This window comes from Podarcis cretensis, assembly GCF_951804945.1.
Source record: "Podarcis cretensis genome assembly, chromosome: Z".
NCBI classification, from domain to species: domain Eukaryota; kingdom Metazoa; phylum Chordata; class Lepidosauria; order Squamata; family Lacertidae; genus Podarcis; species Podarcis cretensis.
In genome coordinates, this window is record NC_137184.1 from 45,882,616 (window position 1) to 45,910,407 (window position 27,792).

The 27,792-nt window shown below is 43.6% G+C and overlaps 1 protein-coding gene across 6 annotated transcripts in view; it reads left to right on the forward strand.

Moving 5' to 3' along the window:
• Positions 1–27,792, forward strand: part of FGF13 (fibroblast growth factor 13) — a 244,802-nt gene that overhangs the window by 113,611 nt on the left and 103,399 nt on the right. For 3 of the 6 annotated variants that reach the window (XM_079962914.1, XM_079962916.1, XM_079962915.1), the window contains exon 3: positions 12,777–13,040. The exons of 1 other annotated variant lie outside the window; for it this stretch is intronic. In XM_079962914.1, coding sequence (XP_079819040.1) covers positions 12,777–13,040 — 264 coding nt within the window. The remainder of the gene's footprint in view (positions 1–12,776; positions 13,041–27,792) is intronic. 2 more of the 6 variants (XM_079962917.1, XM_079962919.1) reach the window with 1 other exon arrangement.

The following is a 27,792-nucleotide window of genomic DNA, read 5'->3' on the forward strand; positions in this document are numbered from 1 at the left end:
CTGCAGCAATGCTGTTATCAAGCCAACTTGCTCTGATTTGATCTGGTGGCTCTAGAAGAGGTTTGGTCGGGGGGGGGGGACCAAATGGCTGAACCCCACAAATGTGTTGGCTTGTTACCCAGTTACAAGTGGGGTGCAGTAGGGTGGGTGTTAGAGGAGGGGTAGTACCTCTGGTGGGGGGCATGCCATGCTCCTTCTGGGGTAGTTTGTCCACCTTTGGCCCCCACCAAAAATGTTTATGTTAAGATAAAATTGCACTAAAATGCTGACTTTTTTCATGTGGACTTAAAAAATAGCAATCACAGACTGATGTGGACATGTGGCAAACTGAACCAAAGATTGGGAAAACGTAAAAAAGAGAGAAACTGAAATTGACAGATTTGTGCACTTCAGCAGAGGTGTGGATGAGCTGTCCTACCCTCCAAACTCTGATAACCCCCTCTTTCTAACACAAGAGAGAGATCTTCAGCTATCGCCTAACCATTGCCCCCACTGAAGAAGCACCAGACAATCATTCTGGACTATTAAACAGCAATCTGCCAAAGGGAAATGGCCATTCAGGAAGCAGGAAAACCATTTAGGATGCAATAATATGTTCTGCTTTTTTCTGTTTCCATGCATCACGCAGCCATGTCTCACTTAGCCACAGTGTTTGCACAATGTCCCTTCTCAAGTTCCTTCACCTGCTCACTGATGAGTCAAGGTCCATAGGCAGCTATGTTCACAGAACGATATGTACTTGAAGTAAAATTGCTTTTGCTACTTAGCACAATACCCTTTTCTGTATGCAAAAAGCTGGGAATATATATTAAAATATTCTTTCCTGGCCAAATGTTGCAAGGTTGGAAAGAATGAAACACACTGTTAATTTCCCCCTTCCTTTTTATGAGGCTTTCCAGAGCCACGAGCGCGGCAGGGAACAAAGGCAACGTTGGCTGTCCAAAGGAGACTTCCAGGAAACAAGCTCATGGAGCACAATGAAACTGAATAGAAGGCTCTCTCTCTCCCCACTTCCCTGATGCTTTCAGCATGATTCATTGGTGGTGTGTTAATTGGGTTATAGATTCTCAAGGATGTTTCTGGAGAAAGTGTTTTGCCCAGGCAACATTGCAGGCAAGCCTTTCTGCAGTTTCTTCCAAAACAGAAACATATGGAACAGGTTCATGGGATCAGACCCAAGCTTCATGGAGTGTCCGTAGTACAGTGGTAAAGGACAGGGGTGCGTGCAGGACAGGGGTGGGGGAAGCATTCTTTTTTCTTGACAGCCTCAGGGTCACATTCACTCAGGAACAAGCTTACAAGGGCCACATGCCAGGGTTTGTAGGGCCACAGGCAAAAATGAGTAGAGCAATAGAGGTGGCACTTTCCTCCTCCTCCTCCTCCTCCTCCTCCTCCTCCTCCTCCTCCTCCTCCTCCTCTTCTTCTTCTTCTTCTTCTTCTTCTTCTTCTTCTTCTTCTTCTTCTTTATACCCCGCCTTCCCCGGCCAAAACCGGGCTCAGAGCAGCTAACATCAAATGTTTAACACATTAACATAAAATCAGACAATCAATTAAAATACCTCCTAAAATCAAATCAAGGGACGCGGGTGGCACTGTGGGTTAAACCACAGAGCCTAGGACTTGTTGATCAGAAGGTCGGCGGTCTGAATCCCCGTGACGGGGTGAGCTCCCGTTGCTTGGTCCCAGCTCCTGCCAACCTAGCAGTTTGAAAGCACATCAAAGTGCAAGTAGATAAATAGGTATCACTCTGGCGGGAAGGAAAACGGCGTTTCCGTGCGCTGCTCTGGTTCGCCAGAAGCGGCTTAGTCATGCTGGCCACATGACCTGGAAGCTGTACGCCGGCTCCCTTGGCCAATAAAGCGAGATGAGCGCCGCAACCCCAGAGTGGTCCACGACTGGACCTAATGGTCAGGGGTCCCTTTACCTTTAAAATCAAATCAGGATCAGAATAAAATCCAATCAGATGGCAACCCACAGATTAGGGTTGGGGACCTTAAATGCTCACCAGGCCCAACTCTTTGTGTTGAACTTATATAAGCCTGTGAGAAAAATTGGGAGGTCACTTTCATGCAAGTTCTTATGAAAGGGGAGGGGGAGTCAGACTGAACCCCGACCAAAGGCCTGGTGGAACAGCTCTGTCTTGCAGGCCCTGCGGAGAGATGTCAAATCCCGCAGGGCTCTGGTCTCTTGTGACAGAGTGTTCCAAGATGTTATTATTTGCGGACCATAAGGTCCTTCATGGGGCATACCAGGAGAGGCAGTCCCGTAGGTTCGAGGGCTTTAAAGGTTAAAACCAGTACTTTGAAACTGATCCTGATACCTTTACATGGTAAGCTACATTCCAGCCTACCAATGATGCCCCCACTCCATGTACAGTGAGTTAGGAATGCAAGGTCTACCTGCTGGATCAGGCCAATGGCTCATCTAGTCCTGGGTCTTGTTCTCACAGTGGGCACCCAGATGCCTCCAGGAGGAGGCAGTGGATAACCATTGTGACTAGTAGCTATTAACTGTGTAGGAATGGCTACAAGAAATTCGGCTGCCATGACAAGATAAAATTTTGGGTGTTGTCCACCTGTTATGCAGTAGCTAAAGGACAGGGCCGGTTCTACCATGAGACAAAGTGAGGTGGCTACTTTGCTGCAGAGGTTGGGGCACTTCCAGGGTCTGCATGCCAGTGGCACTGGGGGCCAGAGGCAAAACTGGGGGGCAGCAATTGCTGCAGCTGATGCCTTTCCACAGTGGAATGCATTTCAAACATACAAATGTCAGAGGTGCCACCATACTCCATCCAGGAAAGCAAAAGGCATGATCATGTGCTTGGCACAATGTGGCCAGCAAAAGCACTTAAGAACTGCAGAGGAAGGGGCATGGCTTAGGTAGAGTGCCCAGGGCCAAACAGCAAGGCATAAAGGGCTGCATCTGGTGCCTGGGCATAAGGCTCCCTACCCCCTTGTATAAAAGGTATGTGGCCTGAGTTGAGAACTTTCAGCTCTGATTTGGGGTCTGGGGTGGGTGGGCCAAAAGGAGGACTGAAGGAAAGAGTTTGGAGGGAGGCAAAACTCACCAAGTGTCTCACATAAGCCCCACCAAATGGTAGCCATCATATTTCTCTTTCTCACCTGCCCAAAGCTCCCGTCTGAGAAATCCTTCAGTGACCATCTATCAGAAGTGACCATGTAGCAACCTTACTTTAAAGTGGGGAAGAGGAACCTGGTGCCCTCCAGATGTTATTGGACTCCAGTTCCCATCACCCATAGCCATTTGCCATGCTAGCTGGGGCTTATGGGAGGTGTAGTCTAACAATATCTGCAAGGCCACAGGCTACCGACTCCTGCCTTAAAGTATTGAACAGGTAAACTGCAGGCAATGAATAATTCTGACACATTTAGTAGGATGCCTTCCCACTTTAAATATTTCTGTGCTTTCAGCAATCAAATGGATAGTATTGAAACTTTCCATAAAGCCTTTCTCTGTGTATAATGGAGAGCATCACTGGACTCAGTTGGGTCCAGGTCCACAAGGCATCTGGTTCACCACAGTGAGAACAGGATGCTGGTTTAGATGAGTCTTTGGTATGATCCAGCAGGGCTGCCTTTATGTGTAGAGCCCCAAATTTTTAAAAAGTGGGCCTCAGCCAGTGCTTTAAATGGAAAACAGCTTTGGCTTCTTGGCTACAGAAAGCATCAATTAGTTTGTGGATGTTGTTCCCTTTTGCATCAAAATGTCAAGTCATCTGACAAAATGTGTTGCACTGTGTGAAGTTGGTTGGATCCATTTTCCCATGAAGACAGGTCAAGGTGAAGGAGCCTTTTGAGTTGAGAAAACCAGCCAACCAACCAATCAACCATACAACTATAAAGGGATTGAGATTTATATATGCTTGGTGTAGAAAACATGGATACAGATTGTTTTCTTAACTCCCTACCAGTACCCCAGGGAATTATAGAATTATCTGGTCATCCACCGAGGTAGGCAGGGAGTTTTGGATGTGATCACAGGCTGAGAAGACATGGTGTGCCAGGAGACTCAGTCCTAAGCCAGGAGTCATCCCCTACATTTCTTTATTTCCAGTAAGATTTACTATGTAATTTTTGAATATAATAAGAATGTGCATATACTTTTGGAAGATGAGACTATGCAAATAAAATAATAGTTATAACAACAGCCCCTCCTCATTGGCACCCCTGCTTCACAGTCTTGAGGCTGTTTAAGAGAAGTGGCTCAGTTTCACTTGGACCCCTGGAAAGCTTCTGAGTAACACAAAAGCATCACTGACGGAGCTGCATTGCCCCTGTCAGAATTCTGACAACTTAAGCTTGCTGCACACATGGAATCAGCTTTACAGAGACAATTATCTCACTCTTTGCCAAGGAAGCAGATGCTTTGCAGTAGCACAGTATCATTCCCAGCTTGTCACTGGGGTGCTATAAGTGAAATGGGGGTGTGATGCAAAATGCAATAATTATATTTAGTTGCCCAAGAGCTGAGACAAGGACAGCAAAGTTATGGGGCTGTTTTAATCACTGGAGCAGCCTGGGTGGGGGGATGGGGTAAGAACACAGATTAAACTGTATACTTTTGTACTTGCTCCTTGTTTTTTAAAAAAATCAAACATTTCCTGTATGATGTGTGTGTGAGAGAGAGTGGTGGTGGTGGGACGATTAAAATTGGGGCTTTCAGAAAGCTTTGAGGGTGCCCTCTAGGCTGCAGTACCAGCCTGCCTGGGAACTAGTCAGCTGACACCCCCCCCCCAAGCCCATCAGATCTTCTCAGTCTGCCCGCCTGGGCTTAAACCTTTGTTGCTAGTTAGATCTTGCCTGACTTTGACTTCACAACTTCCCCCAGCTCCCTCTGATCCCTGGTTCTTGCTTTGGAAGTTAATTGCTACCAGTACTCAAGGATGACGGGACAGTCTGTGTACTAGTGTTTCCAAAGGGAATGCTCTGCAAGCACATTCCTGCTGCCTAGTACCTTAACAGAGTTTGAAAACTTTCTTACACCTGAAAATAAAGACTTCATCACCCCACTTTCTAAAGCAGAGGCAATTTATAGCTCATTGATGTGGTGATATCTTCATTTCAAGACAGGCATTTATCTTTAGCAGTCATGATATACAGTTATAAGCAAAAGTGCTGCGGTATTAACTTTGCGTACCAGTGTCAGAAATATAATGATTACCCCCCTCCAGCTCTTCACTGTGCTTGCTGATTTGAGTTATATTTCATGCCTTTTAATGTGGTGGACATCAAGGCAACTGTGTCACACTGGTTGGTGTAAGACGAGTGTGTGTTTGCATGTCAGAGAGAAAGGAAGAGGGAGAGGGGGAGGGAGGGAGAAAGATATTGGCTTATATGGTTGCTGAGTTCTGCCACACTCTACTGTGACCAAAACACAGAATCTGGGACTTCTGGGTTAGTGCCTCCAGTAATGGTAGAATTCCTCTGATCGGGAGGAATTTGCTTCGTAGGAATCCGGGTCTGGCCACCACGCTGAGAAGGAGCAGACTATGTAAATAAGGGTCTCTTTGATTCCTCATAGCTACTAAATGTAAGAAATGAAAATCAGGCAAGGCTAAAATATTGGAGGGACAGAAAAGCACACATGGGGAAAGAGTAGCAGAATAGCAACATTGTCCAATGACATCCACTTTTGTGTCATGCCACACTTCACTGTTGTCAAAGAAATTTAATGCAACATGGCAGTAGATCGATCATAAAGTCACCGTTCTATAACAACTGGTAATGTAATGTAAAATGAACATTAGAAACTGGGATAGAAGATCTAGCATTATAACCAGGATAACTAACACAATAATCCCTATGTTTGAATGCACTTTCAGAGTTATGGATGTGACTCTTACACTCCACAGACATTCCTCCATTCAGGCAAGCAAAATGAAATTCTCACAGTTCAACGACATATTCAAGCCAGGCACAGGCACTTAAAAACTGGACCAATGAGGAGTCTGACCTGGGGATGGGCAAACCCTGAGGAAAGTTTCAGGGGCCACATTCAGCCTGGGGTCTAAGGTTCCCCACCTTTGCTCTGAAGAAATCCATCTCCATATCCCTCATTCAAGTAGCTGCACTCACAAAGTTCATAAGACTTTATTGACTCCACTGCATAAATCCCTCCTGTGTGCTTGACCCTTTGTGGCTTGCATGACTTTCTCTCTCACACCTGCAACATTTCCTAGCTCACCAGACTATATTGCCAATGCCCTCTTTGACGGAAGGCTGTTAAACATTTCACTCTAATGGGTGTGCTGGAGTAGTATTTAAGATTGTGGACTTGTGTGTGTTCATTGGCTCCATTAAATTGTCCATATCTGCCACTGCATCAAGAAACAGACTTCCACGGGTGTGCATGTTGTTGTTGTTGTTTTAAAAAAGCCAGGCTTATTGTGATTCTGGGTTCTTCAACGAATTCCTTTCCTGGCTTTAGACCATTCATCATGTTAAGAGATGTTTTACTGTGTTTTACAGCGTTGGCATCAATCATATCACACGGAAAGTCCCCTCTGCATTCAAATAATATTTTATGACAATTTCAGATTCCAGGAATGGCTTCCAAACGGTGAGAATACAGAGCTAGTCAGCAGGTTGAGAAAAATTGTGTGGTGTAGCCCTTTGGGAACTGGAACCATGACACTTCTCCATTTGCTGGGGAATTTTTTTCATGGGCCATGGATCACATTCCCAGGAGCCACATGACAGGTGGAGCCAGAGGCAGAAGTGGGTGGAGCAATCAATGTGACTATTAATTCTGTACAGTGTATTACATTCCACTCATACAAAGGATGGGTCTCCAGCCTCCAGCGTGACAACCAAGATACAGGATCAGAGTTTAAGGAATGAAGGCAAAAGCACTTCCAGGGGGTACAGGTCAGGACTTTTGAGGGTTGTGGCATGGCCTCAGGAGATTCCCAAGGACCATAAAGAGGTATCAAGGGCCACATTTGGGCCCCAAACCTGAAGATCCCACCACTTATCTACTGATGGGCAGCAACTCTATGGATTTTCAGACAACTGTTTTCTGTAGGCCTACCTGGAGATGCTGGGGACTGAACCTGAGACTTTTGACATTCAAAGCATGAGCTCTTACCACTGAGCTACAACTCTGACCTCCTACATTTTTCAGTATTTTTATGCCAATCCTTGGCATCTCCAGCAGTTTTCAGAATGGAGCCCTGGAGGCAGTGCTGAACTAGATGGATCAATACCCTGGCTCAGTACAACTCAGCATATTACACTGGGTTATCACCGTATCATACTTTCCTATCCATAAAGGCATGCAGAAAGTCCCAGGTTCAACCTTTGACATCCCCAGGCAGAGACCTCTGTCTTAAATCCTGGAGAGCTGCTTCCAGTCAGTGTAAATAATAATGAGCTCAATGGACCAATAACCTGACTTGGTCTAATGCAACTTGCTATGCTCCTGCTTAAACCAGCCCTTTATGCAGACCCATAACAACTGGGACCTTGCATTATTTTTTTAGGACAAGGAACATAGCCCAGCTGTAGCACACATACTCAGCATGCAGAAGTTCGATTCCTGACTATCTCCATCTAGGTTTTGGAGGGACATCTGTCTGAAACCCAGCTACTAGTCAGTGTTGTTGATGCTGAGTCGACTCAACCAATGGTCTGACTTGGTATAACACAACATCCTGTGCCAACCTAGACAGAGTGTCTCAGTGGGGTGTGGGTCTTCACTGAAATGACAGGGGCTGTAACCCAGAGGTGTAGCATGGGTTGCTGGTACCCAGGGTAGGGTAAGTGTTGCACCCTCCTGGTGGAATGGGCAGCGGTCAGTCCCTTTGCCTGCCAGCGTCTCAAGGAAGTCTTTCCTTGCAAACTAGCCCTAACCTGGGAGGAGAGATAAGGCAGAGAAACAAGAAGTCAGGAGTGGGTTATACAGAGGGACAGAAATGATGAAAATTCAGAAAGTGCAGATAAGTTGATGTGAGAGCTGAACAGAGATGCAATGAATGTTTGCAAATTGCCGCTTATGAAGTGAATATTCACTGCTGTGGAGAAATGTCCCAAGCAAGTAATGTATTGCCTGATCAATGGAGGAGAGAAGAGAAGTCGGAAAATCACCCTACCTAACGCAGAACAACCAGAAAATCCCGTGCTTTGAAGAGGTTGGCAGGGCTGGCGCACAAAAGTCTGACATGATATGTGGCAGTTAACCAGGACAGGCTGTGCAATGGATGGAAGAACCAAAGGGCAGTGGCAGCACCAGGGAGTGTGAAACAGCTGGTCAGTGCTTTGAATCAGAGACTAATAATTCAAGGTGCTGGTTTTAACCTATAAAGCCTTAAATGGCTCAGGACCACAATACCTGAAGGACCACCTCACTCCATATAAACCGTCACAGACACTGCGATCATCATCTGAGGCCCTCGTTTGTGTGCCTCCTCGAGAGGTCCAGAGGATGGCAACACAAGAATGGGTCTTCTATACTGGGTCCCTATCTGTGGAATGCTCTCCCTAGAGAGGTTCACCTGGCACCTTCATTAGGTGCAAGGCAAAAATGTTCCTCTTCAACCACACAGTTGGCTGATTAATATTCTACAGCCTTTTAAATGTAACTGTGGGAAGGGGGGGGTTGTTTTGCTGTTTTGTTTTTACTTATTTGCTTGCTTTTATCCTGTATTTTATTCTGTGAATCCCCCTGAGATCTTATAATGAAGGGCAGTACATAAATCTAAAAAATAAAATAAAAGGGAAAAGATCCTGATGAACAGAATTGTCCAGATCATGTGATGGCTGTTATTCAAGAAGGCAGCAATATCCATCAAGAAAAACTTGAAGGTTTCAAACTTACTTTATTTATTTAACTTAAAAAATCTTGTATATGACTATTCATTTGTGTGTGTGTGTGTGTGTGTGTGTGTGTGTGATTTACAACTGTAGAAAATAAAACCATACAATAAAAATATTTTTAAAAATAGAAACCAGACACCGGCTAGCTATTGTGGAAATAGGTATTCTTAATTGCCTGCATAAGCCTGGTGGAATGGAAAAGTTTTCGGAAGGCTTTTGGAAACTAGCACAGAAGCTGCCAGCAGACTCTCTGTTGGCAGAGTATTCCTACGGTACTTTGCTGAGGACACTATATGGCTGAGTTTCTTGCTGTTATCAAGTGAGCCTCGCCAACTTGGTGAATATCCAGCGATGCTCCTGCTGATGACCTGTGCTCAGTCTGGAATATAAGGGTTCAGGCAGTCCCCGAGGGACCCTGGACCTAAGTGGTTCAGGGCTTTTGTAAATTAATACATCTCTACAAAAGAGGGAGGAGAGGGAGCAAGAGAGAAACTAAGATCTTCTTGTTCTTTTTCTCTCTCTTGCAAGTGTCCTAGTTTCAGAGTCATTTTGTCAGATTAATCCCAAGCAGAAATATTTGCTTTCTCTCCCCCCCCCCCCCCGCACCTTTAGCAAGCTCTGTGAGAACTAAATTTTTGGCATGACATTTTGTGGTGGTGGGGAGGGGGAATTACTAGCTTTGAAGACAACCTCCAGCTTCTCCCTGCTGCTACAAAGTTTCATGAATGCTCGCTTCTTGGTGATATCAATTCTGCCATGCTTTGCTAAATTCCCTTGAAATAAAAGCTGGCTCTTATTTTTAAGAGCAGTTACCCAGCAACACAGCCTCATGCCTTCCCGGATTTCTGTTGCCTTCCTCCTCCACAACTCCCTCCCCACCAAAAAACAACAACCCTGCTTTGTTCTGCTGTTAACTTTATGTGCTGCTTTTAAGTGGTGCATTCGGGTGAGTGTGTTAATGATCATTACCAATGACTGTCTGTTACCCTGTGAAGCGTTTCCTGGTGATTAAAGGGGGCATGCAAACAGACAATGGAACCGTAGACCAGGCCAAAGGCCACAGCCTGAGGCTGACTGCCTAATCCCATGGCCTGATTACTTCTGCAAAAGTCATTAAGGTTTTGACGGGCAAATAAAACAATGGACCAGTTCTGCGTCCTTCTTCTAGACCTGGAACAAATTGTCTATGTGGTTTGCAATTGATGTGGGCACTTGCAGAACCGACTGCTCTTCCATACTAAAATGCGGCAGGGGGCACCCCTAGTATTTCATGGTGAGGCTAGGCTAGTCCTCTTTTTCCTTCCACTCCAGTTCTCCTAGGTAAAGGATTTTTGAGGGGATGGCCCCTGGCTTATTACATACCCTCCAACATTTCACTGATGAAAATAGGGAGGTCCCATTCCATAATGATAATTTTAATATATATATCCCCAACATCTTACTGGGTTGCCCCAGCACTCTGGGTAGCTTTCAACATATAAAAACATAATTAAACATTAAAAAAATAAACTTCCCTATACAGGATTGGGGGTTGGACAACTCTGTACCCTCCAACATTTCTCCAATGAAAATAGGGACATCCTAAGGAAAAGCGGGACATTCCAGGATCAAATAAGAAACCGGGGACGGCTTCTCTAAATCAGGGATGTCCCTTGAAAATAGGGACACTTGGAGGGTCTGTGATTAAATTCCTTCCATATTAAGGATGAGCAAATGTGTGGATTTGTTTCCTGTCTGTTATTCATCTCCTGCCTCATCTTAACTCAGTTTGCCACAATTCTGCATTAGTTGGTGATTATTAATTTTTAATTCCTCTGATTAAGCCATCGGTACGTTTCTCCTAATAGAAACGTATGCAATTTCTCCTAATATAACTCTCTCACTTTTGTAAGTGATTTTCCCATATGTAAAGGAATTTGTATGCTATTTTCACTTAACATACACATTCTTATCCATGTTTTGTCCCTGTTATACACTTTCGGCTGAATTACTGAGTTGAAAAATTTGAAAGAAGCATTAATTTCATGTGTTATTCTGGGAAGTGCAAATTAGGTAGGTTTGCATTAAAATTCAAACTGAGCTGATTTTCTCCTCATCCCTCTTCCTGATGTAAGCCTGCATGTTCAGCTCTGTTCATCCCATTTCTTTTCTGCAAGGCCTTTGGAACAGCAAGCCATAAGAGCAAACTGTTCAAGTATTTTCTCCTTGTCACAACCTGCTGTTCTGCAGCACAGTCTGAGGTGCTTAGATGTACAGCACTTATTCCACAAACAGTACTTACTGGGATGGTGACCTTGGGTTGTTTTTTTTTGGGGGGGGGTTCTTTGGGCACCCTTGCTTTTAGTATCTATTTCTGTTACTCTTGTGTGAACTGCTTGGGGGACCTAGACTTAAAAATGGGAAACACATTTTTAAAACAACTTCATTTGCAAATTTCACTCAAGGCTGTGGACTTCACAACACTCAAACATCTCACAGGCTATGGAACTGGATTTCAAGGGGCACTTGTCTAGATCATGAAACCTGCTGATTTTTATTTTTTGAAATCCTGAAGTTTAGAAATCAGCTGCCAATGGATATGCATGAGGTTAAGGTTTTGAAAAAATAACTCCCCTGGTGGGCACCAAGTGTTTGCATTTTATAATGCCCCCCCAGAGCAGATTCGTTTGGAGAAAACTAGTTATGCCCATTTGTTTCAATATGTCTGCTATGAGTAGGAGAGATGAAAGAAAGTGCTTCTTCATGTAGTTAAACTACAGCAAGCTTCTACTATGTTCTTACAACTAGCAATTCTATAGATATAGGACCATGTGTTACCAGTGCTGAAATTACAACACTAGCTGCCAGTGAGCTAATGGGCCCAATTCAAAGTGGTAGAACCAGCGTGTAAAGCCCCAACGGGCTTGGGACCTGAGTGCCTTCCCTGGTATCAGCCATCTTGGACTACAATCAGCAGGTGAGGCCTTGGTGGTGGTTCCATGACTGGGGAATTTTTGCATTAAGGAAAGTGAAAGGAACTTGCAAGGGGAAGTGTGGGATAGCCCTTTCTTTGATGCAACACCATCATGTGACATCTCCACAAACATATCAGATTGATCTGGAAATAGTCAACATTTGACTAACTGCCCTGCCAATAACACAGGATGCAGTGCAAGCAGGAATCTTGATACCCCAAAGGCCTAACCCGTAGTTTGGAATGTCCCTGACAATATTCTCTGAAACATTATTTGGTCTCATGGCAGGCTTCCAGGGGTTCCTCAGCATATGAGCTGACACGGAAGTATTTTCTGGAACGTAGAATGCAGTGTTTGAATTATTAGGGAATGGGGTAAACCATGAGATCCCCCCACCCCACCCTACCCCACCCCAACATGCTCCCTCTCTTTGCGCCTTCTGGAACGAACTGTAAATTTGAATGCCAGTGAATGATGATCCGTCTTCTGAAAAAAAGTACCTTGGCCTATAGAGTCTAATAGCAATATGATGTGAGTAATGCTGGGTATCTGTGCAAATTGCTCATTGCTGTTCTGAATATAAAATGAGTAGCTCTGGCCATTAAAACCTGCATGATATCTTAGCTGTTACTGTATGTAATCTGCATGCAAAATATAGCCATGTATTCCACTAAAATGGTAGCAAAAAAGAGGGGTTATATGTGGCATAGATACCTTGTATTCAGTCTTTTCCCGAATACATTTTTAAGATATGTAAGCTACCTTTCTTAACACAGTATCCCTTCCTAGACAATGCTAGAAAGACTGGTGTAAGCATGGAAATATAGAAGTAAATGACTCCTATCCTCTTGTCTCCTCTTCCTCTGCCATCATAAGCCAGAGTACGTTAATTCTCGTCATTCTTTTCTTTTTCTCTCTACCAATGTTTTCCCCTCCCCTCCTCTCCCTGCTCCCATGTCCTTCTCTGCCCCTCCCTGTATCATTATAGAGTTGATTTGCTTCTCTAGATTTTTTTTCTTTGTTTTAATTTTATTTTTTCCCTTTCGTTCTAACTTAAGTTCATTTTGTTATGTGGTGACCGCAGTTATGGATGACGCTCCCCCCGGCACACAGGAATATATTATGTTACGGCAAGATTCCATCCAATCTACGGAATTAAAGAAAAAAGAATCCCCCTTTCGTGCTAAATGTCACGAAATCTTCTGCTGTCCTCTGAAGCAAGTGCACCTCAAAGAGAACACAGAACCTGAAGGTTTGTGCACCACGAGATCCATGTTCGTTTTCTTTTTCCCGGTTTTTAAATTTTTTATTTTCCTTTCCTTTGTTTTTGTTTTTTTCGGAGAGAGCGTGCCTGTCCTACGGATTGTGTCTTGTGTGTTCTTTGGCCTGTGTTTAATATAATGCAACTGGATGCAGCAATTTGCCTGGGGTTCATGTATCACCCTCTGCTACTTTGCTTGCTTGTTAATGTCTGATACGAGTCATGGGCCACTGTATAAAATATAATTCACTGATATAGGAAAACCTTTTGTGGGTGTGTGGTGTATGTGTGTATGTATGTATATATGTATATATATACGTATATGTATATATATAAATATATATATATATAATAGTTGACAATGCTTTAAAAATTACTGATCAAAACTTTTATTTCTGTCCATTTTCATCATTACACTTGCCTTTTGGCTGCCAAAACTTGCTTGCTTTTTCTAAAACAGCATCTTAACAGCTCCCTCTTCTCTCTCTTCACCTGAGAAGTTCTCCTCCACCTTAGTATTTCAAAGTTGCACTCAGCTGGGAATAAATATTAGATCGCACTTAAAGCTGGATTCTCTGACACTTTTACACTTCATAAAGCTTTTGCGCATTGATGTCCCCCCCCCCAAAAAAAAAGGCTTATAAAAGCTGTAGTTTGGCAAAGCAGGATAAGTTGAATGTACTGCACGCCCGGTTGCATTTTGGAGAAGTTCTGTGCATGCAGTAGAGCTAATGTCTGAGTGGAATGTTTCCTTTTTATTTTCCAGAGATGGTAATCAGGTATGGGTGACCACTTGCTTGCTTGTTCCCCAGAAACTATTAATAAGGAAATGTGTCTTGTTAGCCTGTCAGTTTGGGGTATATATGAGCTTAAACATCCACCCTCTCCAGACAACCTAATTCTTGATTTTCTGTAATGCTGTTTTTATATGTTTTCCACTACTGCCTCAATTCCTATCTGGTAAGACTTTGCATGTTTTACATGAGCTTCTATATATGGTCCAATAGCAGATGTCTTTATAACAAAGAAAGAGTGCATTTCAGAGGTTATAAATATATAGGATTGGATCCTACTCTGACTGATACAGGTGTGATAAAATGAGGGTTTGTGCAACATAATTGCCGTGTCGCAACTGTCTGGTTTCTACAGTCACAATGTGTACACATAGGGCACATCAGTGTATGTGATGCTTCACAGTTACATCAGCAAGGTGGAGTAAGTCTCTGCCCTCAATGAGCTTTCATACCACTAGTGGTACTCCTCTTTTCCAGTTCTGTAGGTTTCCAGTATGCATGTGTGTCCCCAAAATAAACACAGTGGTGCTTTAAAGTTAACATGAACAAAACAGACAGGTGTCTGATTTCAAGGAGCTTACATATTTCTAATGGGCCTCATTGCATTATCCCATTCTATGGCCATACAACTATCTCATAGCCAAATAGGCCCATGAAGATTGCATATGTAACATGATAGTTTTTGCAGTTTTAAATGGAAAATATGATTGCCTGTTTTGTCGGAAGATAGGTTGCAATAAACACTTTCAAGAAGTCTCAGAGGCACATGTGTTTTTCTTTTTCCTGCACCTATGTTTGTCTAGGATTGTTGCTGTTACCCACAAATGTAGATCTTTGCTTTACTAAATATTACAGGAACAACATCTATAGCTATGGAAAAGGAACAACAGTGAAATCTTCCTTTTCTTTTGGGTAGATTGTAGCTCAGTTTAATGCTTTCAGTGGCATGGACATGTGAGATGGGCAACTTCTGAGAGATTTAATTCATGCAGCTACATGTGTAATAAAAATGGAACAGTTCCTGAATCTCCGAATTGTATTATCTTTCATGTCAAAGCAATGGCCTTTGGTTTTATATTTAGATGTTCAAAAAACAATTGCTCTGCAAACAAACTGGCCAGAAGCTTCAAATGTCAGTGAGTTGTGGCTGGCAAGAGTTGGCAGTTTCAGACAACATTTGGAATTTTTTTTTTTGGTTTCATTTGTATTCATGCATAGTTTCTTGCAAGGAGAAGCTTAGAAGCTCTAGAAAATTATCCTTTTCTAACTATTGTGTTGCTTCCTTTTTTCCCAAAAGAAAAAGTGATGCTACTGATGTCAGAGAGAAACATGCATTGTTTTAGAAGTAACAGAGTTGTTGAGTGTTTTAAGCTGAATTTTTAACATTACTTGGTTAATGAACATTCAGTTTGGTGTTATCGCTCCTGGTTATAACTTGTGTTTGTAGCAATATTTGTATATTATTGCTACAAGTATGAAGCATCTATTTATAGAAGGCACTAGGGTCTTGATATACATGGGGTCATATCAGACAATACCCTTTTGCTGATCCTACCATTATGCAGGGTGGAGAACAAATGTCTGTCATCCCTGTCTGCCATCCTGATAATGCCATTCACTGGGACAAAATGTTTGATTTTTGGTTCAGGTGTGAAAAATGCAAGATGTGTAGGTCAAAATCATGTAGTCAATCTCCTGGTTGAAAAACAAAAACAAAGCCTCCATCAGAGGTTTAATCACAGAATTTGGGGGTTCGAACCTTACTAGGTTTTGCTCACATGAGACTGCCTTGTTTAATTGAGTGCTTGCTAATCTCTCAACTGCTCATGTATTGTCATTCTTTAAAAGAAAAGAAAGCCTGACTCATTATACACAAAAATTATGAATATTATTCATGTAATATGTATAAAGGTGAAGTCCCACACTGTGCTATATTTCTTCAGCATAATATTTATATTAATACATGCATATTTTAATACAGTTATATACACTGCTTTATGCATCTGTTTAAGTGCTTGTTGCATTGGAAAACCTGGAATAAAAATGTGTACACTGCATTTAATAATGCATATAATCAAGCATATTATGTGCGAGCACTCTCACTATGTTTAATGGAACTGGGATGGGGGTAGAACCGTGCATTTTGTTGAGATTAAGGAGTGGAGTGAGGAATCCATTTGGATAAACTCAACATTGGGATTATGAGAAAATTCCACCCCCTTCTTACACAGATTGAATTTCTATGTGCATTGGCTTTTGTCCCGGGATGTATTTGCTCCCTTCCCTCCATGTGATGGGTCAGATTGGTGAAGAGGCATCACCAAGTGGCCTGCTTGTTCCTTAACAAATGTAATTAGCACATGACAATATTAATCTCTTTTCCTTGGGATATTTGTAGAATTGAGCTCGAGATGGGCAGCTACCAGATGCAAATGCCGCTCCCCCCCCCCCCATATTCCAACAAGTTTCTCTTCTTCATAAAAAGCTTCTTCCACCACCCCCACCCCACACCCTGGAAGCATTTCATTCAGCATGGTAGCTCCGTTGCTCCATTTCAGTGACATATTTTAATCATTAAGCCATTCTTCCAGAAAACGTTGTAGAACCAAAGAGACCAGACGGTCTGCCTCATTCTAATGCACATACCTAATAGCAAAAGACAAATGTCTTTTTCTCTTTCTGAGGATATATGTTTCCATTCACAAAGAGGCATCCAGGCACGAGATAAGAAATGGCAATGTGATGTTATCTAATCCATAAATGTTGAGAGGGTGTCAGTTCCTGTACAGATGGAAACAAGAGTGCTGACTTATGCCAACTGCATGAATATTGCACTTTTAAAAAAAGAAAGCTGTTTAGTGTGAAGATATGTACTCATGATTACTTGCCACATTTTAATTCTTCTCTAACAATCTGGGAATAAAGACATTGGATTCTTATTTCATTATACATGACAAAGCCATTTTTCACCTTCTCACCCCTTGCTTTTTCCTGTAAGACCTATTGCAGTCGTTAAGAGTCGTCAGCAGGCTCATCACAGCTATCTGCCAATCACCCATTCCCACCACCCTTCTGAGTAATACCCCTCCCCACCTTCTCACTATATAGAAGGGTCTGGTGACTTCTGTTTCAGTGTATCTGAAGAAGTGTGCATGCACACGAAAGCTCATACCAAGAACTAACTTAGTTGGTCTTTAAGGTGCTACTGGAAGGAATTTTTTTTTATTTTGTTTTAATCTGGGAATATGTTAGTTGGGTGCCTCTTCCAGCATTTCTCTTCATAATTCATGCCATAATTCAGTTCAACTCATAGGATTCAAAAATATATGAGTCATCTTTAAGATTTTGCTTGTACAGAGACAGCATGCTAGAAGGATCTAGGCTACATGTAATGATGTAGACCAAGGCACTTCTTCACACAAGGCATAGTTCAACTACAGTATTTGCTTCTTCAGGAGGCAATGATGGCCAGCAACTTGGTTGTCTTTAAAAGAGGGTTGGACAAATTCATGGAAGAGAAGGTTGTGCATGACTCCTAGCCACAATGGCTATGTTCTACCTCAGGCTTCCTCAATCTCGGCCCTCCAGATGTTTTTGGCCTACAACTCCCATGATCCCTAGCTAACAGGACCAGTGGTTAGGGATGATGGGAATTGTAGTCTCAAAACATCTGGAGGGCTGAGGTTGAGGAAGCCTGTTCTACCTCAATGGTCAAAGGCAGAGGATAGTGTTATTGTGCTTAGGTGCTGTTTGAGGCTTTCCCATTGGGGCATCTGGTTGTCCACTGTGATAACAAGGTGCAAGGCTAGATGGGCCATTGTCCTGGTCCAGCAGAGTTATTCTTATGTGCTTTTGTTCATATCAACTTAATCTAAAGTTTGTGTCCAACATTAGTTCTACTCTGAGCTGGTCCATGGAAATTAATAGAAATGGCTTACTTAGGTCCATTAATTTCAGAGGGTCTACTGTGAGTAGAACTTAGTTGGACACGACCCTAAGTTTATATCAGCCTGTCCTAACCTTTGGCTTATTTGGCTATGTTTGAAGCAAGAGGAAGAACAAGAAAGTAGTAGGGCCCTTGTGTGGAGAAGATAGAGAAATGCTGTTGGATGACAAAGAGAAGACAGAACTGCTCAACAACTACTTTGCATGACTGGCAGTGACTCTTTAGGATTTCAGACATAGGTCTTTCCCAGCCCTATCTGAAGATGCCAAGGACTGGACCTGAGACCTTTTGCATACAAGGAAGATGCTTTACCCCCGAGCTATGCTCTGTCTCCTAAGGTGGGTCTTGGCCAATATCTTAGCCATCTAACTCCACTGCAACCAACCTTGGTTACCTCAGAAGCCCCCACAGAAGAAGTTGTGGAACGGTCCATATGGTTGCCTGAGATTCCCCAGAGGCTTTTGCACATTCTCCATTATAGCCAGGCAAAAGCACAGAACATATGTATCACTCCACTCAAGCAGGGAATCTGGTTCTTGCGGCAGGAAGGCCATCTGAGAGGCATGCTGCAGCTATTTGTTCTCCTAAATAGTTTAAACATAAGCTGCTGCTATCTTTCCAAAACAGGGTTACGTAAAGAGAAGCCTGTTTCTGCAAAAACCTAATTTGTGTTAGTACATTCAGAGCAGTGAGGCTATAATGAGGTTGTGTGCGTGTTTCTCCCTTAAACACACACACACAAACACACCCCACCACCACTCATTGGTTAGTTGCTGTCATAGATAGTTTGGCGCATTGCCCATACCTCTGGTTTTGATGCGATTCCCCACCCACCCCTTCCCCTCCTTCCCTCCCTCTGCAACAGTCTGCCTCCCTCAGGGCACACATAACCTTTTTAAACAGGAAAGTAGAGGAGCATGGCCAAGTCAGTGCATGGGAGAGGCTGGTAATGAGGGAGGGCAGCCCTCAATGAGCAACACAGAAGTATGATGGGTTAGAGCAGTGTTTCCCAATCTTAGTCTGAAAACAGCTGGAGACCCAAGGCTGGGAAACACCAGGCTAGAGAATGTTAAGGGTGCTAGGCAGAGAAGAGCCAGTGCATTGTGTGGGTGGGTGATCTAAGTTAGCCATGCCCATTTATTTCAATGTGTCTGCTCTGAGCAGGATAGCTAAAAGGGAGTATTTCTTCACACAGTGCAGAGTTACATTGTGGAACTAATTCCCACTGGAGGCAGTGAAGGCTACCAACGTGGATGGCTTTTAAAGAGAACTGGGCAAAATGGTGGGGGATCAAGACTACTAATGGCTACTTTACATGATGGCTATGCTCTGCCTCCACAGTTTGAGGCAACAATGCTTCTGAACCCCGTTTGCTGGAAACCATGGGAGTGGAGAGTGCTCAGGTGCTCAGGTACTGCTTGAATATTTTGCACAAGCAAAATATTGGCCACTGTGAGAACAGGATGCTGGACTAGATGGGCCACTGGCCTGATCCAGTGGTGTCTTCTCTGCTACTTAATGTTCATTTGCCTTTGACTAGCAATAGAAGAATCTGTACAAAAGTGCATTATTTTAGGCAAACTTGCCTAAACTATAAAATGTGTATATTGGGTTTGGGGTGGGGGTGGATCACACTAAAATGCTGATGAATTCTCATGAAGACTTAGAAGAAGCCCCACCACCACTACAAATAGATGTGAAGATGAGAAGTGAACTTAAAGAAAGAAATATGAGGAACGGAGAGGAATCAAAATTGAAAGTTTTGTTTCTCCCCCATGTGCTGTTTGTTAAAAATTAAGCCTCTGTATATGACCTCCCTATTTCTTGTCTGGGATGTCCTGGAATGAAGCATTCCAGCACCCATCCTTCTCCCCCCAGATAGGCTTAATTTACTTCAGCTGCCAGATATTAGCAGCAAACAATTCACTTCCCTCCTTTGCAGCACATATAGCTCCAGGTCCACCAATTTGCAAAGGTACATAAACAAATAAGTTACATAACCCCCAGCTGCATCCCACAAGTGCATAAATTTATGAACAGCAGATTACAAATCCATGAATGCCAAATAGCTCATTATACCTGCAGACAAAAGAAGTGGTAAAGAAATTACCCAAATGCCCAATTTTGCAAGTTGCACCAAAGAATTTCCAGTTCAGAAGAATGGAAGGATTACACCACTCCCCCCAAAAAGATGCAGTCACTGGTCAGTAGCCTACCTGGGACAACATCTGAAGCTATTATCTGAGATTAAATGGTTGTTGTTATTGTTGTTGTTAAGAACTTAAACCTCAACCTTTGCCAACCCAGCGCCCTCCACAAGTTTTGGACTATGCCTATTAGCTGCAGCCAGTTTCTCCCTCCCGCTCCATTGGGTTACTACATTTGTGGATAAGAGGATGCTGTCCTCTACCTCCTGTGAGGGTTGGAAGCTTGCAGCCTTCAACATGTTGCTGAACTACACACTTTCATAGTCTCTGGCCACTGATATGCTTCCTGGTGGGAGTTGACATCCAAGGAGCTCCTTTCCTCCCCTACAAGTCATGTGAAATGGCATTGAAAGGCTAAGAACAATTCATAACCAACAAGCCTTTATCCATTATGAACAGCATTGAAGGCAGGATGAAGCTTTCAATGACAGTTGGCCACAATGGCTATGTTGGACCTCCACAGTCAGAGGCTTCTGAATACTTGCTGCTGGAAACCACAGAAGGGAGAGCACTGTTGCACACAGGTCACCCTTGCAGGCTTCCCTTAGAAATACAGTTCGCTGCTGTGGTCTAGAAGGGCCTTTGGGCTGCTCCAGCAGCTAGGCTGTTTGCATGTTCTTAAACTGAATAATTTAAATGTCACCATAAAGGGAAGGAGAAATAAACAGAAATTCTGATGGTGATGGTGATGATGAAGAACCTATTTTCTCACTGACTGATTTGTCATGTCCCTGGAAGACACAGAGGAAGAGGAGGTGCTAAGCTAAAGGCCCATTACTTGGTACAGCTAAAGTCATGTTTTTTCAGTTGAGACTACAGGAACCCTGTCATTGCAAATCATTTGCTCCAAGGCTCCTACTTCCTTGGCATTGTCTCTACAAGGAATACATTTTTCAGGGCCATGCTGATTGCTAATGAAGAACATGGGAGTTTTTTTTTAAAAAAAAGACTTGGAAGCTGGTGTATACACAATGACAAGAAAAGCCATGAGTCATGCTTGAAGAGACTGATTAACTACTCATGACAAGGCTTCTGATGAGCAAGCTTAGGACAGAATGACATCAAATGTGGTTGATGGACTTCAGGTAAATCACCTGCCCTATTTGAAACTTGACTTGGGATAGCTATCAAGTACTTTCTATGTTTTAAACAGGAGGGTTTATTTCCCCTTACACAATAACAATTTTATGCATTTTTTTTTAAAAAAAAGGATATTTATTCACCTTTCATCAGATGATTTCAGAGCTGGATACAAAAAGTGTGAAAGCTATTGACATAAAACTATTCACACTAGATATATCAAAAGCATTAGGGACATGGGTGGCACTGTGCTTTAAACCACTGAGCCTCTTGGGCTTGCTGATCAGAAGGTTGGCGGTTCAAATCCCCACAACAGGGTGAGCTCCTGTTGCTCTGTCCCAGCTCCTGCCAACCCAACAGTTCGAAAGCATGCCAGTGCAAGTAGATAAATAGGTACCACAGCGACAGGAAGGTAAATGGTGTTTCCGTGCACTCTGGCTTCTGTCAAAGTGTCCTGTTGTGCCAGAAGTGGTTTAGTCATGCTGGCCACATGACCCAGAAAGCTGTCTGTGGACAATCGTTGGCTCCCTTGGCCTGAAAGCAAGATGAGCACCACAACCCCATAGTCGCCTTTGACTGGACTTAACTGTCCAGGGGTCCTTTATCTATCCATAGCATAACAAGCTGCCATTGGTCTATGTAGCTCAGTGTTGTCTATAACAGGGGTTCCTAAACTGTTCACAAGCTTCATTCACGTGGTCTACATCATGTTAGTAAGGAACAGTAACTAAACAGCAGGCACAGTGGCTGCTCTATTATTCTTAGTACCCAGCAGCCTGCCTAGAAAGAGAGTGGGATGTACGGGAAGTGACAAGCAGAGGAGGCACTTGAAAGGAGTGGAGAGGATTAGCAGTGAAGTTAATGGGAGGCGAGAATTAATTAAATCTTGATTCAACTCAAAATCATGCAGCATCCAACACAGCACATTACAATTGTTACAACATTATTATTTTTTAAAAAACCATTAAGTGGTCCTCAGCAACTTTCAAGTGGTTCACTGGGTAGGGGGGAGGGAGGGAATCATAGGTCTACCATGACTGGCAGTGGCTCTCTAGGAAATGCAGACAGGGGTCACACCCAAGCCTACCTGGAGATGCTGGGGACTCGACCTGGGTCTTCATTCACACAAAGCAGATGTGCCACACCAGGAGTGGGGAATCTTAGACATTGGGACCAAATGTGGCCCTCAAGCCCTCTATCTGGCCCTTCAAATTTTCCCTAGGCCCCATCCCCTTTCCTCAGAACACTTCCCCCATGGGTACTACTTTGCACCCCAAATATTTTTGCCTGTCCTTGAACTCCCACATTGCCTCTGGTTCACCTGGATGGAGAATAGAGAGAGGTGAGTATGTGAAGAAAATACCCTACTGTACAAAGGTAAAATCTGCATTCAACACTCACTTTTGTCTCTGACCCCACCTACTACTGGCATGTAATCCATGGAAGGGTGCCTAGGTGGGAATGTGGCACTCAGAGTGCATAAAGGGTCCTCACTCCTGATTTCTGCCGCTGAGCTTGTCCCAACCCACCAGGCCAAGTGACCTGAGTGATTCTCGCAGTTGCACTCCTGCTGCGTCAGAATCCACCTGCTGATGAAGCTGAATCCATTAGGTGATGAAAAATTAAACAGCGTTGCCCACTTCAATATCTCTGTAAAGTGTAGCTTGATTATGCAGATGTATTGCTAATCCTTAACTGCATTATAAGTAGATGTTATTTTCCAGGAATGGTCTTTCTCTAAAAGTGAGCATCTTCCATTTCACCATGATAATGCTGAAGGCCACATGACTGGGAGGGCTGTAAGTAACCAACTAAGTCTGGGGTGGTGAATACTTTTCACCCCAAGGGCCACATTCCAGGGTGGTCAAGGTCAAAGGCAAAAGTGGGCAGAGCAACAAATGTAAGTGTTTCCTTTGTGTACTTGGCTGGTTTCCACACACACACACACACCTCTATCCTCTATCCAGGCGAGCAAGAGGCATTATTAGAGTTCTCAGGTGGTGTGGATGTGTGCAAAGTAGGGCAACCTTCACACCAGACTTTCAAAGCACTATCGCAACCACATTAAAGAATCATGGCTTTCCCCAAGGAATCCAGTGGCTGCAATTTGTTTACGGGTGATGTGAGTTGTTAGGAGGACCCCTTTTCCCCTCAGCCACAATTCTCAGAGTTCCCAGGGAAGAGGGACTGATGGTTAAACCATTCTGGGAATTGTGAATATGTCCTAGTACTGATGAGGGATGTGGCCTGCAGAACGGTCATGTAGCTGGAAAGGGTGTGTTGCCGAGAGAGAGTTTGGAAGGCCAGATGGAGAGGCCTTGGGGTCAAAAGTTCCTCATCCATGACCTCATCTGTAGACTCATGCATGGCCAGTGGGCTAACCCTGAGTGCTAGCTTTCTTTTTCCTTCCCCCCCACCTCCCAAAACTAAATTAAGACTGACATATCCATATAGTGAAGGAAAACTGGAGCTTGGTTCAGACCTATTTATACAGAGCAACAAGACCTTAGGTAGCAGATGTATTTCACCCCTGATACAAACACATACATCAACAATGACACTAAAATGCAGCCATCCTAGGGTTGGATTTTTCCTGGTATGGATCAGGGATGAAGGCCAATAGCTGGAAGAATTATTGCAGAATCTGTGGCACAATGAGTTTCCAATACCACAATTGATGCACTGGATTCCTCTGTTGCATAACATTACAACTCACACATCTACTAGCACAAGAGCCCTTCAGCTAGCAGACAGAGAATATTGGATACAGCCCAATTATTGTTGCATCTCTGTCCCACAAACCTTCTGCGACGGACCCCAGGGCAGTGTACATAGGGGTTCCCACTGGACTCCCATCCACGCACTGATGAGATCAAGAACATCTTAGCTTCAGCGAGGATACTCCAATCTATGCCTTTGGACTGTGCTGTGTGGATGCTATATAGCACATGCATGCATTATATGTCTCCCATGGGTGCTGTGTGCATCTGAAAAAGCTGCACATAGGGCACTCCCATCTTTGGATGTGAGGCACAGAGTTTCTAGGAATGGGAAGAGAAGAAAAAATCAACCTCGCTGAATGGAGAACAATTCCAACTTACAAAGTGGAGGAAGAAGAAAATAAGCTCTCAGCTTTGAGTAACCCAGTGCCACATGCTGGTGTTCTGCACTTGGAACACAAATTGGTGGATACAAATGGCCAAGCAATCCCAGAAGCAACAGCTGAGCAATTCTGACTGAACCCAACCCAAGATCATGGCATCACTAACACTACTACAGTGAAGGGGAGAGATATTCAAATGGTACATAGGAGCAAGGAGGAGAGAATCATAAAACCATAGAATTGTAGAGTTGGAAGGGACCCTCTGCAACGCAGGAATCTCAGCTAAAGCCTCCATGACAGATGGCCATAAGATCTCTGTCTAAAAACCTCCAAGGAAGGAGGAGATTCCACCACCTTCCCAGGTTCCACTGTCAAACAGCTTCCTGTTGTTCAGTCAGAATCTCCTTTCTTCTAACGCGAAGCCATTGGTTTGGGTCCTACCCTCTGGAGCAGGAGAAAACAAGCTTAGAACATTTTCCATTGGCCTACATGACTTTTTTTTTGCCCATTTCTTCATGGGCAACTTTCCAGGAGCCACATGCTAGTGGTGGGCTGGGGCCATTGCAAAAGTGGGCAGGGCTATGGATTTAACTCTTACCTTTGCACCATAGGTTGCAGTCCAGCCACACAAAAGGCAGTTTTCACATGTGCATGTATCTCACCCTCATTCCAGGCAAGCAAGAGGCACTGTCATAGTTCATGGACACTTTCCAGCCCCCCAAAGGACTCAAGGAGGATGTGCCCAGTGGAAGGAACTGTGGTCCATAGGTCACATTTGCTCTCCCAGCTGGAAGTTTCACCCTGCAGACCTAGGATCACCTCTGCGTGCAGCCTCTTACCAGTCTTAGACTGGAGAAGGGGAACTGGATTCAGTTGGTGGTCCAGATCCTTCTCTTCTCCAGCCTGATTGCCTCTCCGGCCCACCAGATCATAACCATAGGATGGATTGTGGGGGTTGAATATAGCCCTAGAATCTTCCAACACTCAGCTCCATTGGATGGCTCCTAATTAGACCCATCAACCCGGAGGTTCACCCCCCCCACCCCACAGCCTATTTCAAGAATACATTTGCTTGTATCCTGCTTTCTTCTCTGTCTTGAGACACTCATAATCTAACATCCTCCCCCCCCCTTCTCCGGCTGAAATCATCCTCCCAGTCAAAAGGTGTTTTCTTTTTATCAGTCTTTGATAGAAACAGTTTAGTTGTACACACATTTCTCCTAAAGTGTGAAACGTTAGTGTGAGCCCGCCAGCATGCAGAGAGATAACTCAGAGGAGAAAATGTGTGAAAAATGTTGTGTTGTGTTCTCCCTCCCCCCCCCATACACCATGGAATGCTTTCTTATTAAAAGCTAGTTCTCTGCACCCCCATCAAACAGAAAGATTTAGGTCAACAAAGAGAATGCCTAGAACTGTCAGATTAATCAATAAATAGGGATGCCCATTCTTTGATTCCTTCACCCTGAACATCAGCCTTGTATTGTTGTAGGTCGAAGTTGTGATCCTTTGGATGTTGCTGGACTTGATCTCCAGTAATCTCTGAACATTGATCATACTAGCTTGGGCTGATTGGAGTTGGTATCCAACACCGTCTGAAGGGCCACATCACCCCTGGTTTAGCCATCCCATCCCAAATAGTATGTCTTCATCATTCCACAGATGGGGTGCACTTTATTTAAAAAACAAACACAATTTTTTTTTGGGGGGGGGAATGGAGAGAAACTGAAATCAACAGATTATTCTATCCATAGTCGCAGGTGAATGAACGTAAGTACCAAAGACCCTGCCATATTAGGCCAATCATCCATCTAGTACAGATTCCTGTTTTCCCAGGATGCTGGACCAACCAATGGCCTCCGGGACACTGGCAGGCATGTTTTTATAGCCTCTTCTCTGCTTGCTGCATTAATTTATTCTGCATGATGTTGGAGACTCTAGTACCAGGAAGAGTTGGGCCTCTGTGCGACAGCCCCACACGGTGTTGCTGAAACTGCAATGCAGAACATTTTCTAGGTAGCGAAATACCCTTTGGCTCTACCTTAGCCCCACCCACCCAGGCTGGCCATTGGGCTCTCCTGGAGAGGAAGAGCTATAAAGGGCGAGAGTCTGCATGAGCCACATTAGTCTCAGTCTTCCTGACTCTGGTGTGTTCCTTGGCTCTGACTCTTGGCTTTGTTCTTTGGCAGCCAACCTCATGGCTGAGTTTCCATCTCACCTCTGCCTCGGTCTTGGCTGCTGCACTTCACTGAGTTTCTTAGCATGTTCACTGAGGGATGTAGTGTAGCACCCTGCTTGTGGTTAACGCTTAGCTGGAGTGAAATATTCAACGCAGCAATAGAGAAATTAAAATAATAATTTATTTGTCAGACAAATAAATATGAGGCACAGTGGTATATGGTTACCAAGCTCTGGCCTGGCCTCCTGCCGTTATGGCCAGCACTTATATTTCCTTAATCCAGCCCCCTTGCTCCTCCTGTGGCTGCCTCTGTCCAATCAGCCTGGTTGAAATTCCTATTGGCTGTTTGCTAGAACCAATCACAAAAGATACACCCATTTCCTCATGCCCTTTTATGGGAAACAAAAAGATATATATTCTTCTATCTATAAATGACAAATAAGTAGTAATATATCTTACATTTGTCTCAACAAGGAACCTTAATTACCAGCTCACCTCGCCCTATTGCCCTCCAAAACAAATGGTTTAATCTCAAATTTTTATCTTAAACAGATGTCAAGGATCTTGAGTTCACATCATCACTGAAAGATCTCCTTCTCTTGAAGGTCTTTAAACAAAGGCCTGTCAACCATATGTATGCTCTAATGATGTTTCCTGCTTGGCAGGGGGGCTGGGCTGGTGGCTGATGGCCCCTGTGATCTCTTCCAACTATATGAAATAAGAATCTAGCATAAGGATTTAACATTTCTTAGCTTCTAATTCATTTGCATAATTACATTTAAGCCAATATATTTAATACATAACATAGATAGCTTTTTAGAAGAATAAACCTTTTCAAAGTAAAAAAGGAAGGAACAGTTTCCAGCCTCAAAATAAGATAGAAAAAAACCTCTCTTCTCCAGCCAAGCCAGTTGCCTTTTTCACTGCTCTTGACCTTTCAACCTTAGGAAAATATGGCTCAAGTTTAATGGGAGGCACATGGTTTTATTTTACTATTTACCCACTCTTAATTATGTTTTCTCAGCCTTCTTATATCTTCTGTAATATGTAGGGTCAGTGTAACCTTGGCTGTCAGCCTGTAATTCCCTTTTTACGACTTTGAGAATTGTTTTCTGCTATAAATCAGGGGGCCCCCTTGTCCAGGAGAATAAACATCTTGCCAAGGTTCTTAGGCAGCTGGTCTTCTGCCTGGCATGAACATTTGAAAATCTTTAAGCTCATTTTAAAATACAGGCCCTGATCAAGCCTTAATAAAAATGCAGGCTATGATTAGATGCCTCAGTAGTGCATCTAGCTGAGTACTGCCACTGCACAGATTGGCCAAACCCCTTTAGGATTACAAGTAGGGGCTGGCAGAATCCGAGACCAGGACAAAGAGACAGTGGAAGAAGATTGGAAGAAGTTCAAAGACTACCTTAATAAACATTATAAAATTAA